The 14548-nt window shown below is 36.3% G+C and overlaps 2 protein-coding genes across 2 annotated transcripts in view; one reads left to right on the forward strand and one right to left on the reverse strand.

Moving 5' to 3' along the window:
- Window positions 1-416: 416 nt before the first annotated feature.
- On the reverse strand, window positions 417-9271 carry rragcb (Ras-related GTP binding Cb). Its single transcript, XM_084131325.1, has 7 exons — window positions 8885-9271; window positions 7438-7641; window positions 7125-7324; window positions 5331-5445; window positions 4997-5139; window positions 4106-4254; window positions 417-2284 (listed from the first exon to the last, which is right to left on the reverse strand). The coding sequence occupies exons 1-7, from the start codon at window positions 9068-9070 to the stop codon at window positions 2106-2108; spliced, it is 1176 nt and encodes a 391-aa protein (XP_083987451.1). The 5' UTR covers window positions 9071-9271; the 3' UTR covers window positions 417-2105.
- Window positions 9272-9882: 611 nt separating this feature from the next.
- The window catches only part of trappc9 (trafficking protein particle complex subunit 9), a 213192-nt gene continuing 208526 nt past the window's right edge, over window positions 9883-14548 (forward strand). The window contains exons 1-2 of the mRNA XM_084130741.1: window positions 9883-9932; window positions 11296-11896. Coding sequence (XP_083986867.1) covers window positions 11313-11896 — 584 coding nt within the window. The 5' untranslated portion in view covers window positions 9883-9932; window positions 11296-11312. The remainder of the gene's footprint in view (window positions 9933-11295; window positions 11897-14548) is intronic.

The raw sequence follows: 14548 nt of genomic DNA on the forward strand, positions 1-14548 counted from the left end.
CACTCTCAGCCCTCCCACATCTGACACACACCACGACATTTAAACTTTAAACAGCTTTAAGTTGATTCTTCAGCCTGTCCAACATGGCGACATGGAATGTCCTTCTGAAATGTAATAACTTTACGGAAAAACTCCCACACACTCGCCACACATTTTGCTCAGGGACAGCATTACAGTTTGTTAATGAGTTTACAAAAGTTATTTTAAACATTATACATTCACAAAAATCAAATGAATGTATTAAAAACAAACAGTGTTGCCTGTTGTCTTTCCTCAGAATTATATTCAGATTAGTTCCACTTATGCGTTTCAATTTGTCGAATTCAACGGACAGCGACATCTAGAGGTGACACACACACACACACACACACACACACACACACACACACACACGTACAGACGACTCAGACCAGGGCTCAAATGAATATAGCTTTAATTTATCAGCGTGCTCTGAGACAAAATATACCATAAGTAAACAAATATCGTTTTCTTGATATTTTACAAGTAATAATCTTTATAATTCAATCACAAAATTAATATCTTATTCTTTTACACTTTATTAGAAAAAAAAAGAACACACACTCATTCTACAATCACATTCAGCAGTGAGTTTCTTGTACACACATTTACATAGACACACACAGCCCACATTATATCTATTCAAGAAAGGGGAATTTTTGAATATGACTAAAACAGTGAATCATGTAAAAAGGAAAAAGGGTTTTGTTGGACCCTGGGACTTGTCATATGAAAACATAATACCTTTATCTCATATTCAACAAACTTGAGCATTATTATTCTGTTTCCCACACATATCTCAGTATATCAGAACTGTGGAAAAACCGTTTAATGGCAAAACACACTCTTCCTGTTAGTCTGGGCTGATGCTTAAAAAAAGAGTCTCTGTATGTGATTCATTTCGCTGTAAGTTCACAGAAACATGATGACGTTCACAAACGTCTTTAGCCTTTTCTCCCTTTATTTTCCCTTTGTGTAGGTCAGGAGTAAATAACAGTGAAAGCCAACACAATCACAGGACTGGCCAATATTAACAACTGCAATCTTAAAGACGGGAGGTCTAGGAATTTTGCTACAAAAGAGAGTGAAACAGCATTAAAAGATCTGTTTCATGGGTGAATCTAACATGTCCGGGTCACATTGCACCACAAAAATCAAAAGAATGAAATAGGTAAGATATTGCTTAAAGAAAATGAAGCCTATTTCTAATTTAATTTTTACATTGTGACAATATTTTAATGAAAATTAAGCACAATTTTAACCAAATTCTTAATACTGTAAAAAAACCAAAACTGTATTCTCATTAAAAATGTGAAAAATATATTATTTTGAATGGCAAAGAACTCATACATATTTATCGAACAACATTTATACTGATTTAAATAATACAGTATTTATTGCAATAAAAAATACTGCATTAAAGTAATGAAAAACTGAGAATTACAAAAAGTTACCCTTTTCAGCAATTATGAGAATTTGGGTAAAATGTCTTTTGTTAAAAACAATGTCAACATTTTAATGCACCTAAAAACAGGCTAAATTTTACATAAGCAAATTTCTCATTTTTTGATTTTTTTGGTGAAATGTCACTTGAACATGTTTGAGATTCACACTCAAACCACTGAAAAGTGGAATGTGCCTCGAAACGTAGAGAGCGCCATACATAGACAGCACTTTAAGCCACCTTAAACATAAGGATATAAAAAAAATTATAGGCAGCTCACTAGTTTTGAGTCTAGATTTGCTCAGTGTAACATCATTTCATAGTGCCTCATTCTGTTGGCTAAACTAAAGTTTTCCATTTCCCTCTATTACAACAGCTGATGTTGTGTTTGCACACAATCTCTCTCTCTCTCTCTCTCTCTCTCTCTCTCTCTCTCTCTCTCTCACACACACACACAAACACATCAAAATATCATAAAAAGCAGCAATGTAGTCTCTCCTGTATGAGTGTCCTGTTGTGTCTCTCAGGTCCTGGAACTGCAGGTATAACTAGAGAAACGCTCCAGTAATCTCATGTGTACCTTAGCGCATGTTCAGCGCACTAGTGTGAAGGCCTGTGTTCTCAGAGGTCCGTGTGTCCTGGGTTAAACCAGGCTCCTGGGTGTACCGTTGAGCGCTGCTGATTTGAGCCGGGACAGGCCGTTACCGCTGCTGCTGGGGGGGCTGGACTGCACCGCCACTCCCGTCCTCTGGGTGGAGCTGCTCACCTCAAATACCTCGTGGATGGCCTTTCGAAAGCAGTGGAAGTTGTAGTCTATCAAACCTGTGGAAGATAGAGACATGAGATACGTTCGGAATCGCATATTAACACAATACAGAATTTAATATGCCGAGACATCTTTAAGTAAGAAACAATATGAAAAAAAGAAAAAGAACACACACTCATTCTACAATCACATTCAGCAGTGAGTTTCTTGTACACACATTTACATAGATGCACACAGCCGACATTATATCTATTCAAGAAAGGGGAATTTTTGAATATGACTAAAACAGTGAATCATGTAAAAAGGAAAAAGGGTTATCTTGGATCCTGGGACTTGTCATATGAAAACATAATACCTTTATCTCATATTCAACAAACTTGAGAATTATTATTCTGTGTTCCACACGCATCTCAGTATATCAGAACTGTGGAAAAACCGTTTAATGGCAAAACATCATATTAACACAATACAGAATTCAATATGCCGAGACATCTTTAAGTAAGAAACAATATGGAGCCCATAAAGGGACATGGATAAAGAGAATATATTTCAAAACCTTCTCTCGCAAAACTTTTTTGTTCCCCAAGAAACTTTACGTTTACTCGCAAAACATTTCCATTCGCTCGCAAAACATTTGTGTTCCCCCAAGAAACATTTGTGCTCCTCTGAGAACTTTGCTTTCGCTTGCAAAACTTTTGTGTTCCCCAAGAAACTTTACGTTCGTTCGCAAAACTTTTGCATTCCCTGAGAAAACTTTTGCCCAAGAAACTTTTTTTTACCAAGAAACTTTTCGTTTACTCGCAAAACTTTTGCGTTCCTGTGAGAAACTTTGCTTTCGCTTGCAAAACTTTTGCGTTCCCCCCCAATTTTTTCCGTTCGCTCGCAAAACATCTGCTTTCCCCTGAGAAAACTTTTGCGTTCCCCAAGAAACTTTACGTTTACTCGCAAAACATTTGCGTTCCTCTGAAAAACTTTGTTTTCGCTTGTGAAACTTTTGCGTTCCCCCCAAAAAGTTTCCGTTCGCACGCAAAACATCTGCTTTCCCCTGAGAAAACGTTTGCGTTCCCCCAATAAACTTTGCGTTTATTCGCAAAACATTTGCGTTCCTCTGAAAAACGTTGCTTTCGCTGGCAAAACTTTTGCGTTCCCCAAGAAACTTTACGTTCGTTCGCAAAACATCTGCGTTCCCCCAAGAAACATTTGTGCTCCTCTGAGGAACTTTGCTTTCGCTTGCGTTGTGTTCCCCAAGAAACTTTACGTTCGTTCGCAAAACTTTTGCATTCCCCGAGAAAACTTTTGCGTTCACCTAAGAAACTTTTCGTTTACTCGCAAAACATTTGCGTTCCTCTGAGGAACTTTGCTTTCGCTTGCAAAACTTTTGCGTTCCCCCCAGAAAAATTCCATTCGCTCGCAAAACATCTGCTTTCCCCTGAGAAAACGTTTGCGTTCCCCCAAGAAACTTTGCGTTTATTCGCAAAACATTTGCGTTCCTCTGAAAAACTTTGCTTTCGCTGGCAAAACTTTTGCGTTCCCCAAGAAACTTTACGTTCGTTCGCAAAACTTTTGCATTCCCCGAAGAAATATTCCATTCACTTGCAAATCATTTGCATTCCCCAGAGAAACTTTGCATTCGCTCGCAAATTTTTTTGCATCCCACCCCAAGAAATGTAGCTCGCAAAGAACTCAATAACGATCGCAAAGTTTCTTGAAGGAACGAACACATTTTACGAACGCAAAGTCTAATTTTTTTGTCCATTACCTGCTTTATTTAGGGTGTGAAAGTAAAGTAAAATCAATCAAATAAATGACCCGCAGTCTAAATGACACTTTAACTTCACACAAGTCATGCTGATGCTCTAGATTGAGCGATCCTGTACCTTTCCTCTCGAAGCTCTCCTCTCTCAGGATGCAGACCAGAGCCAGGAACTTGGTGACCTCCTTCAGGTAAAGCACTGTGGTGTTGTTCAACTTTATGATGGCCAGAGACTCTTTATCATACGCGTTACCGTTGCCGTCGTCTTTTAGACTATACATTCAACAAATGGACAAAACAAAAGGATACAATATATACAATCATCTTATATCTTACACTGTCAGCATTAAAAAGGATACAAGTTTGAAATAATAATATATAATTTAAAATAGTATATATATATTTTTTTTTGTTTCAGCAAAGATGCATTAAATTGAACAAAAGTGACAGTAAAGACATTTATAAAGTTACAAAAGATCCTGAAAAAAATGCATCACGGTTTCTACAATAAATATATTCAAATAGAAAACAACAATATTTCACAATATTACAGTTTTTACTGTATTTTTGATTAAATAAACGAAGCATTAGTGAGCATAAAAGACTTCGGTAACACTTTACAATAAGGTTCATTAGTTAACATTAGTTGACTACCTTAGTTAACATGAACTAAGAATGAACAACACTTCTACAGCATTTATTAATCTTAGATAATATTAATTTCAACATTTACTAATACATTATTAAAATCAAAGGTTGTATTTGTTAACATTAGTTAACCCACTGTGAACTAACATGAACAAACAATGAACAGCTGGATTTTTATTAACTAATATTATAAGATTAATAAATACTGTAACATGTATTGCTCATTGCTAGTTCATGTTAGTTACTTTTGAACGCTAGTGTATATTTGTATAGAGCATTGCAGTGTAGTAAAGACAAATAAAGCTCAAGGTCTTCAGGATGGACATATTCATCCGTTTTATGCTGTGTAACGTTCACAGATGCTCACCCATAAATACACGAGACGTCAATGACGACATCGATCATGTCACAGCAGAGCTCGTACGACTGCATGTCCACTGGAGAGCTGTCCGTGGCGATGTAGATCTTACTGACCACATCGAACAGGAAGGCTTTCTCAATCCCAGAATTCTGAGAGGAAACAACGCATTTACAAATATCCACTTATCAGCTCTGTTATTTGTCTCTTATGTGCATCGATAAACACCAATAAAAGCATTTAGAGTAGAGACATTTTATCTAGATCAAGCAAAATTGGACATTAATGGATACTGGAAGCATTCAAGATTCAATCATTATGAGTAAAGCCGCTGTGTACATACAGAAATGAATATGTTGAGGAGGTTTTCCAGCGTTGGCAGTTGAGGGATGAGCTTTTGGACCACTTTACTGAAGGCCTCAAATATGGAGTGATCATAGATGCTGGTGAGATAGAAACTGAAAACAAACAAAGAGAAATATCGCTTGTTAACATAACATATTCATTCATAATGCAAAAATTACATTCAGAATGTCAGGAAATGAGCTTCAGAAGGGGATGAATTTAAGCAATTTGCCTAATAATAAGAGTAAATATTATATTGAAATTATAGTTTTAAAAACAACATAAAAGTATAAAGATGAACATAAAGTGACGTGATACTTCAAATAAAGATTGTATCAATTACACCATTACACCAGTAGGTGGCGACAAGTGACTGATACAAAAATGAATTTGTCATTGAATCATTCTGTCAAGTGATTCGTTTAAAAATGCTGATTCATCCAGTAATGAAGCAACTGAAGTCTTTATGAGTGAGTCATTGAAACTCTAGAAAATTACATGTTATTGTTTAGTTGTCGGTTCAGAATCGTGGGAGAATCATGATCTCTGTTTAAAAAAAAAAAAAAAAATTCTGATTCTCAATTTATCCAGAATCATGGTGTTATTTGAGTATTATTTTGTACACTATTAGAGTATCAAAACAGTTCTCAAGTTTTTTTAATCTAAAATGTATATTTTATTTTAGATTTATTTTAATTCGCAAAAACACATTTTAAGGGTTGCACTTTATTTTAAGGTGCCTTTGTTACGCTGTAATTGTGTGTTTAAAGGAACACTCCACCGTTTTTTGAAATAGGGCTTATTCACCTTCTTTCCTACATTTAGATAGGTGGGCAAATGCATTTTTGTCTCAGTGCATGCATTGTTTTAGTTTGACAGGGTCGGCGCTAGCTTAGCTTAGCATAATGAATGGAATCCTTTGTTGCCAGCTAGCATGTCCTGAGAAAAAGTGATATATAAAAAAAAAAAAAACACCTAATTACTGCGTATTCACAACGAGTACAAATAGCAATGCAGATTAACACTAGACGATTTCCTAGGTAGATATTGACTTATATATTGAGGACTATATTAGGGGGAAGCACGGGCGAAGCACTGCTACTTGGGCGTGATATCTCTGCGCCCAAGTAGCAGTGCTTCGCCTGTGCTTCCCCCTAATATAGTCCCAAGTCAATATCTGCATAGGAAATCGCCTAGTGTTAATCTGCATCGCTATTTGTACTTGTTGTGAATACGCAGGCCACAAGAAGTAATTAGGTGTGTTTTTTTATTTTTTATATCACTTTTACTAAGGACATGCTAGCTGGCAACAAAGGATTCCATTCATTATGCTAAGCTAAGCTAGCGCCGACCCTGTCAAACTAAAACAATGCATGCACTGAGACAAAAATGCATTTGCACACCTATCTAAATGTAGGAAAGAAGGTGAATAAGCCCTATTTCAAAAAACGGTGGAGTGTTCCTTTAAGTAGTAAGTATTATTAAGTAACTACATGTACTTACTATAGGATTAGGATCAGAGTTTGGTTTGGTTTAGGGATAGTTGCATGTAATTAAGCATAATTTATAGTCATTACTATAGTAACTACATGTAACATGTAACACTGTAAAATAAAGTGTTACCATTTTAATTTTGAGTTTTATTTAACAATAACAACACTGTTAATTACACAATCTCTGATGCATTACTTGATGGAATATCTCGATAGCCTAAGCATAATCCTATCAAACACTCGGTATCTGTCATTACACTGTATCAAGGCAAATTGATCAGTACATCAGGATGACCAACCTGAGGTGAAGCTTTTCCAGACTGGCGTCAGCTAGATCATCATTAGCTCTCTGATGAATGTCTCTCTGCGTCTCTATCTTATGATCGTCTGATAAACCGTCCACCTTATGTATAAACACCTCAAAATTGATCTCCGGGTTCACCCTGAACGCCCGCGACACTGTGAGATGTAGCCGCCCTAATGCTTCTACATAGTCATCCTACAGAGAGAGAGAAACACATCCATACATAATGTTAATAACAGCCAGGAATGGAATAAGGAAAAATTAAAGCAGTTTGAATGACAACCACTCTTCAGAATTTACCGACTTACCTGAGCATCAATGACAAAAATCAACGCGCCGGTGCCCCTGAAAATCATCTCGTAATCGAAGGTGGGGTCGAAAAAGTCCACCTGCCCTGGAAAGTCCCATATGTGAAAGTTCACGAAGGAACTGCCGGAGATGTCGTCCTTGTAGATCTTGTTGGTGCTCTCCAGGAAGAGCGTTTCATTGGGAGACATCTTATGAAACACCACCTGAGATTCAAAACATTAAGCCATAACTCAATATGGACATATAGATTAAAAACAAAAAACAAAAAAACAAATCTGATTCTGATATAGTCAATTTTTCACACAGTAATAAAACCATCTTAAATATACACAAATGACAAAAATATTCAAAAAAAATATTAACACAGAAAATGCATTCCAGAGGCAAGAGATTTTAAGCAGCATTAAATGTGACTTAATAATTAAAGGAAATATTATTTTGCAACTACAGTTTTACATTCAACATTTGCAAAGCATATCATATCATTTGGTTACGTCAGGAGAACTAGCAGCTGTTCCATTAAAAATAAAAAACAAAGCATTTTTTTTTCTTTTGCAATAACATGCACTGATAAATTATGCATGTGATCATAGAAATTTATTAAGAAAGTAAACATTCACTTTAATTTCATGTTGACTTCAGTCAACAATTGTTCAATAAAAGCCCCATTCCTCTGACCTGGAATAAAAATATAAATGGGAAAAATAATATTATGTCAAGCGCTTGTATCATTACAGAACGGTTTGTTTTCATTACACATTGTGCATTACTAGCTGGAATATTGTTGCAGGAAGCCCATATGATAATACAAACATAATATTTGAATAAAATATAACAATAATAATATAATACATAAATAAATGATATATATATAACAATTATAACATATAAATATAAATCCAATACGACAATTAAATAAATGAGAGCCTGATCAGAATGTCATGTATTTTACAAAATAGGGGTAAACATGGTACTTTTGGTAATGCTATGATTTTGTACACTACTATAATGTTACACTTACAAAAACGTAATATAACATCACACAAAAACATACTGACCTTACAAGCAAGTGCTGTGAGGGCACAAGAGTACAGTGATGATTATGGTAATAATGATACTTTGAAATATACAGTTGTACTCCATCTTACTTCCAAGAATACCATGGTACTTTTAGATATAAGGCACTATGAACCTGTAACGTTACCATGGTATTCTCGAACGCACTAAGTTACGGTACATATCAAAGTACAAAAGTACTACAATCTGATGGCACGATTGTACCATAGAACTGCCACAGTACGTTTTTGCAAGACATTATATACCTTTTTATATTGTGATATACTTCAAAGAACACCATGGTATTATCATCGTGTTAGTGTTCAAAACCAGGGCATTACCATAGTACTTTTTTAGTTAGTGCAGTGCTGTATCCATATGGGATCTGACCTTCTGGATGGAGGATTTCCCGCTTCTCCTCAGTCCCATCAGCAGGATTCGGGGTTTATTGTCTGCAGAAGGAGAGTTTTCCATGTTCTCCTGCATCATGTCCATGTTTTCCACGCCGTAGCCGAAATCTTTGGGGAAAGAGTCCACCAGGCTTCCGGCTAGCTGCTCCTCGTACTCCATCGACATTATAAATCTATATTTGAACCTTTAAATCCCTTTGATCTGTCTATGTTGACTTTGTAGGATCTATTTGAGTAATTGAGGTGGGGTCGGTGTGGATTAAATGTTTAGTTTGGATACAGATGAGGAGGTTTCATAGTGGGAAGCGGTTAGCTTGCTGCATGAACACAAACAAACGGGAAGCTGATCATATGACAGGCGCAGAGTAGGAACGCCTGCAGGCGAGCGGAAAGGTCTGACGCGTGAGCAGCCTCTGAGTGGAGCGGTCTCTCAGATGATCAGCGGTTGATCATCCCGTAATATATTCAGAAAATGTTCAATGTGAACGAGAGGTTCACATTTTGGATTTTTTTTTTATATATATATATTATTACATGTATGAAATACGATGAAATGTGCTATTCACAAGTTCTTTTTTTTACTTTTAATTCCGTCATTTATTTGTTTTTAATGTAGAACAGGCACTGGGACATTTCGTTTAGTTAAATTTAATGTACAAAACACCAGAAATGGGACGAGAATTTGACTCTAAACATACAGAAATTATATTTATATTTATTATATTAATATATTCGGATTATAAATGAAAAGATTAGCAAGTTCATACGATCTTTTCCCTCGTTCTTTATATTTATATTTAAGTATATTCCTGCAAAGCTGCCTTAGAAAGCGCCATACAAATCAATTGAATTGATCAGTCCCTTTATCGGATGGCAAACATTATATTATATTATTATTATATTATTAGTAATGAATGTTGGAGCTCATCCAACAGGGGGCGCTTATAGACACGAGCATGAGTCACACGCCTCTCACAGAAAAGACAGTAGCAGAAGAAGCAGAAGCAGTGTTGACAGGAAGAGCGTTTGTGAGTAAAAACAAGCGTTTACACACGTATTTCAAACGCATATGATTTATTCTGTCAGCATTATTTTGGAATAAATCTTACACTTTATGTTGTGGGGCTTATAGCCTTCTTTATCGCGCTGTTGTCACATTCATATCTGCTTTGAATTTGAAGATGTTTCATTCAAACACGCCTTTGAAAACAGACCAAAATAAACAAATATGTTGCACAAATATATCAATTTGAATGAATAAACTACGATGATTGTTTCATGTAACAAATTGAATTAAACAAGGAACTCGATAAGGTTTCATTCAATGGTCAGACATTTGGCTGTTTGTTCTGCTGGTTGTTTATAATGTCGCATGTTACAATGTATTCATGTTTTATTCAATTTATGTTTATGAATGTGTAAAATATTACATATTTTGAGAATTTTGTATGCATTTATCTGTGCTGTTTACAAGATTACTAAACGTACTTCAGTAGTCCTAAGTTGTGTCAAGTGTTTTTAAACAAAGATTACACAGTGATTTAGTCAAATGTGAACCGTGAGGTAATTCGTTTCAGTTCATTTCAAGTGAAGAAAACTGATGAATAAATAGAGTTTGTGAAATATCAATCATTTCAATAAGCCATTGTGCTCATCTTCCTGCTTTGGTAACTTTTGCAGAAGTAGTTTTTATTTGAGAGTTTTCAGTTAATTATTATTAATAATAATATACATATAGGTGTGTATGTATGTGTGTGTGTATATATATATATATATATATATATATATATATATATATATATATATATATATATATATAGTGCCGTTCAAAAGTTTAGGATCGGTACGTTTTTTTAAATGTTTTTAAAATAGATCTCTTATGCTTTTGCATTTATTTGATTAAATGTCTTTACTGTCACTTTTAATCAATTTAATGCATCCTTGCTGAATAAAAGTATTAATTTCTTAAATTTCTTTCCAAAAAAAGAAAAAAAAAGACCCCAAACATTTGAACAGCAATGTATAATGTTACAAAAGCTTTCTAATTCTGATAAATGCTATTCTTTTGAACTTTCTATTCATCAAATAATCCTGATTTTTTTTTTTTTTTTTTTTTTACAAAACTGTTTTCAACATTGATAATAATAATATAAACATTCCTTGAGCAGCAAATCATCATATTAGAATGAAGGATCATGTGACACTGAAGACTGGCGTAATAATGTGGAAATTCAGCTTTGCGTCACAGGAATAAATAACATTTTACAATATATTCAAACAGAAAACAGTACTTTTTTTAATTTAGATCTTTTAGATCCCTTTTGAAACTTGCCATAGTAAAAGTGGTTACATGGTAAATACATGGTTTTGTGTATTGTTTTCCTTCTCTAGATTCCCTGCATGCAGACATGAGTGTCCCAGACTACATGCAGTGTGCTGAGGACCATCAGACGGTCCTGGTGGTGGTCCAGCCCGTGGGGATCGTCCCGGAGGACCAGTTCTTCCGCATCTACAAACGCATCGTCAGCGTGAGTCAGGTCAGCATACGAGACTCCCAGCGCGTCCTGTTCATCCGATACCGGCACCATTACCCCCCTGAGAACAACGACTGGGGCGACTTCCAGACTCACCGTAAAGTGGTGGGTCTCATCTCGGTCACCAGCTGCACCGTGGCCAAAGAGTGGCCCCAGACGTCAGACCGCTTCCACGGGCAGAAGGAGGTGTTCGGCTCCACGCTGTACGACTCGCGGCTGCTGGTGTTCGGCCTGCAGGGGGAGCTGGCGGAGCAGCAGCGCACAGATGTGGCCTTCTACCCCAGCTATGAGGACTGTCCTGATGTGGAGAAGAGGGTGGAGGATTTCGTTGAGTCCATATTTATCGTCCTGGAGTCCAAAAGGCTGGACAGGGCAACCGATAAATCCGGCGATAAGCTAACGCTGCTGTGTGTGCCGTTCGAGAAGAAGGACTTTGTGGGGTTGGACACAGACAGCAGGTGAGTTTGGGTTCTGGGGATGTTCATTCAATGGATAAACTACTGAGAAATTCAGTTCAATTGATAAACCACTGAGAAATTCAACTTTTTTTATTGGTGACCAGCATAAGAGTCAACCCATATTGGTTTTTCAGTAGTCGATGCTTATATCTAGAGAAGGGCGGCTAATGCAAGCATCATTATTTGGGATGGACAATATAAAATAATCATATCGGTTATCAGCTGATATGAAATATGTTTTTATTTTATTTTTTCATTTAGGTGACCTTCACCATCATCTAATGCTAATCTTAATCTTGAAAGACACTAATAATTTAATATTACTATTAAATGTAACTATTAAATGCAAATATCCTAATCAATGTATAATATACAGTGTATATATATATATATATACAGTGAGGAAAATAAGTATTTGAACACCCTGCTATTTTGCAAGTTCTCCCACTTAGAAATCATGGAGGGGTCTGAAATTGTCATCGTAGGTGCATGTCCACTGTGAGAGACATAATAAAAATAAAAAAAAATCCAGAAATCACAATGTATGATTTTTTAACTATTTATTTGTATGATACAGCTGCAAATAAGTATTTGAACACCTGAGAAAATCAATGTTAATATTTGGTACAGTAGCCTTTGTTTGCAATTACAGAGGTCAAACGTTTCCTGTAGTTTTTCACCAGGTTTGCACACACTGCAGGAGGGATTTTGGCCCACTCCTCCACACAGATCTTCTCTAGATCAGTCAGGTTTCTGGGCTGTCGCTGAGAAACACGGAGTTTGAGCTCCCTCCAAAGATTCTCTATTGGGTTTAGGTCTGGAGACTGGCTAGGCCACGCCAGAACCTTGATATGCTTCTTACAGAGCCACTCCTTGGTTATCCTGGCTGTGTGCTTCGGGTCATTGTCATGTTGGAAGACCCAGCCTCGACCCATCTTCAATGCTCTAACTGAGGGAAGGAGGTTGTTCCCCAAAATCTCGCAATACATGGCCCCGGTCATCCTCTCCTTAATACAGTGCAGTCGCCCTGTCCCATGTGCAGAAAAACACCCCCAAAGCATGATGCTACCACCCCCATGCTTCACAGTAGGGATGGTGTTCTTGGGATGGTACTCATCATTCTTCTTCCTCCAAACACGTTTAGTGGAATTATGACCAAAAAGTTCTATTTTGGTCTCATCTGACCACATGACTTTCTCCCATGACTCCTCTGGATCATCCAAATGGTCGTTGGCAAACTTAAGACGGGCCTTGACATGTGCTGGTTTAAGCAGGGGAACCTTCCGTGCCATGCATGATTTCAAACCATGACGTCTTAGTGTATTACCAACAGTAACCTTGGAAACGGTGGTCCCAGCTCTTTTCAGGTCATTGACCAGCTCCTCCTGTGTAGTTCTGGGCTGATTTCTCACCTTTCTTAGGATCATTGAGACCCCACGAGGTGAGATCTTGCATGGAGCCCCAGTCCGAGGGAGATTGACAGTCATGTTTAGCTTCTTCCATTTTCTAATGATTGCTCCAACAGTGGACCTTTTTTCACCAAGCTGGTTGGCAATTTCCCCGTAGCCCTTTCCAGCCTTGTGGAGGTGTACAATTTTGTCTCTAGTGTCTTTGCACAGCTCTTTGGTCTTGGCCATGTTAGTAGTTGGATTCTTACTGATTGTATGGGGTGGACAGGTGTCTTTATGCAGCTAACGACCTCAAACAGGTGCATCTAATTTAGGATAATAAATGGAGTGGAGGTGGACATTTTAAAGGCAGACTAACAGGTCTTTGAGGGTCAGAATTCTAGCTGATAGACAGGTGTTCAAATACTTATTTGCAGCTGTATCATACAAATAAATAGTTAAAAAATCATATATTGTGATTTCTGGATTTTTTTTTTAGATTATGTCTCTCACAGTGGACATGCACCTACGATGATAATTTCAGACCCCTCCATGATTTCTAAGTGGGAGAACTTGCAAAATAGCAGGGTGTTCAAATACTTATTTTCCTCACTGTATATATATATATATGTGTGTATATATATTTTAGTACTGTACATTATACTGTTGTGATATAGCATAGGCTATATATTGATTGGTTTTAATTATTGTTTTATTTTTCATTATTTTATGACTATGAACCTTTTTGTCAGCTGAACCCATTTGGCATAAATATATATACTTAAAGTATTTTAAGTTAATATTTTTACAATTTATAAACACACATATGCATTTTTACAGTTCTCTGATCTCAGTTAATGTTTTATATATTTATATAATATATTTAAATATAATGTGTGTGTGGATACACACTCTCACACACGTTTATTTATTTATATTTATGTATTTATAAATTGTTTTAAGTGTTTTATTTTGAATTTGTTTTGATATAATTAATTATTAGCTTTTTATCAACCCAGGAACGCCCTGCTGTTTCCTCACAAACTCTGATTTAGACAAAATACTAGAAAATGTAAACATCGGCCGTTTATCAGTTATTATCCATAACAAGGAAAATAATTGACATATTGAAGGATCCCTAATCACCATTAATGTTGTTTATACTTGCAGTTTTTGGAATGAAGAGATTAGAAAAGTATTAAACTTTGGTGTGTAATTCATCCTAAATTTAGCCTGAATTTCACAGCGGTAAATACTGGATTCC

Source organism: Abramis brama (assembly GCF_963993115.1).
Source record: "Abramis brama genome assembly, chromosome: 12".
Taxonomy (NCBI): domain Eukaryota; kingdom Metazoa; phylum Chordata; class Actinopteri; order Cypriniformes; family Leuciscidae; genus Abramis; species Abramis brama.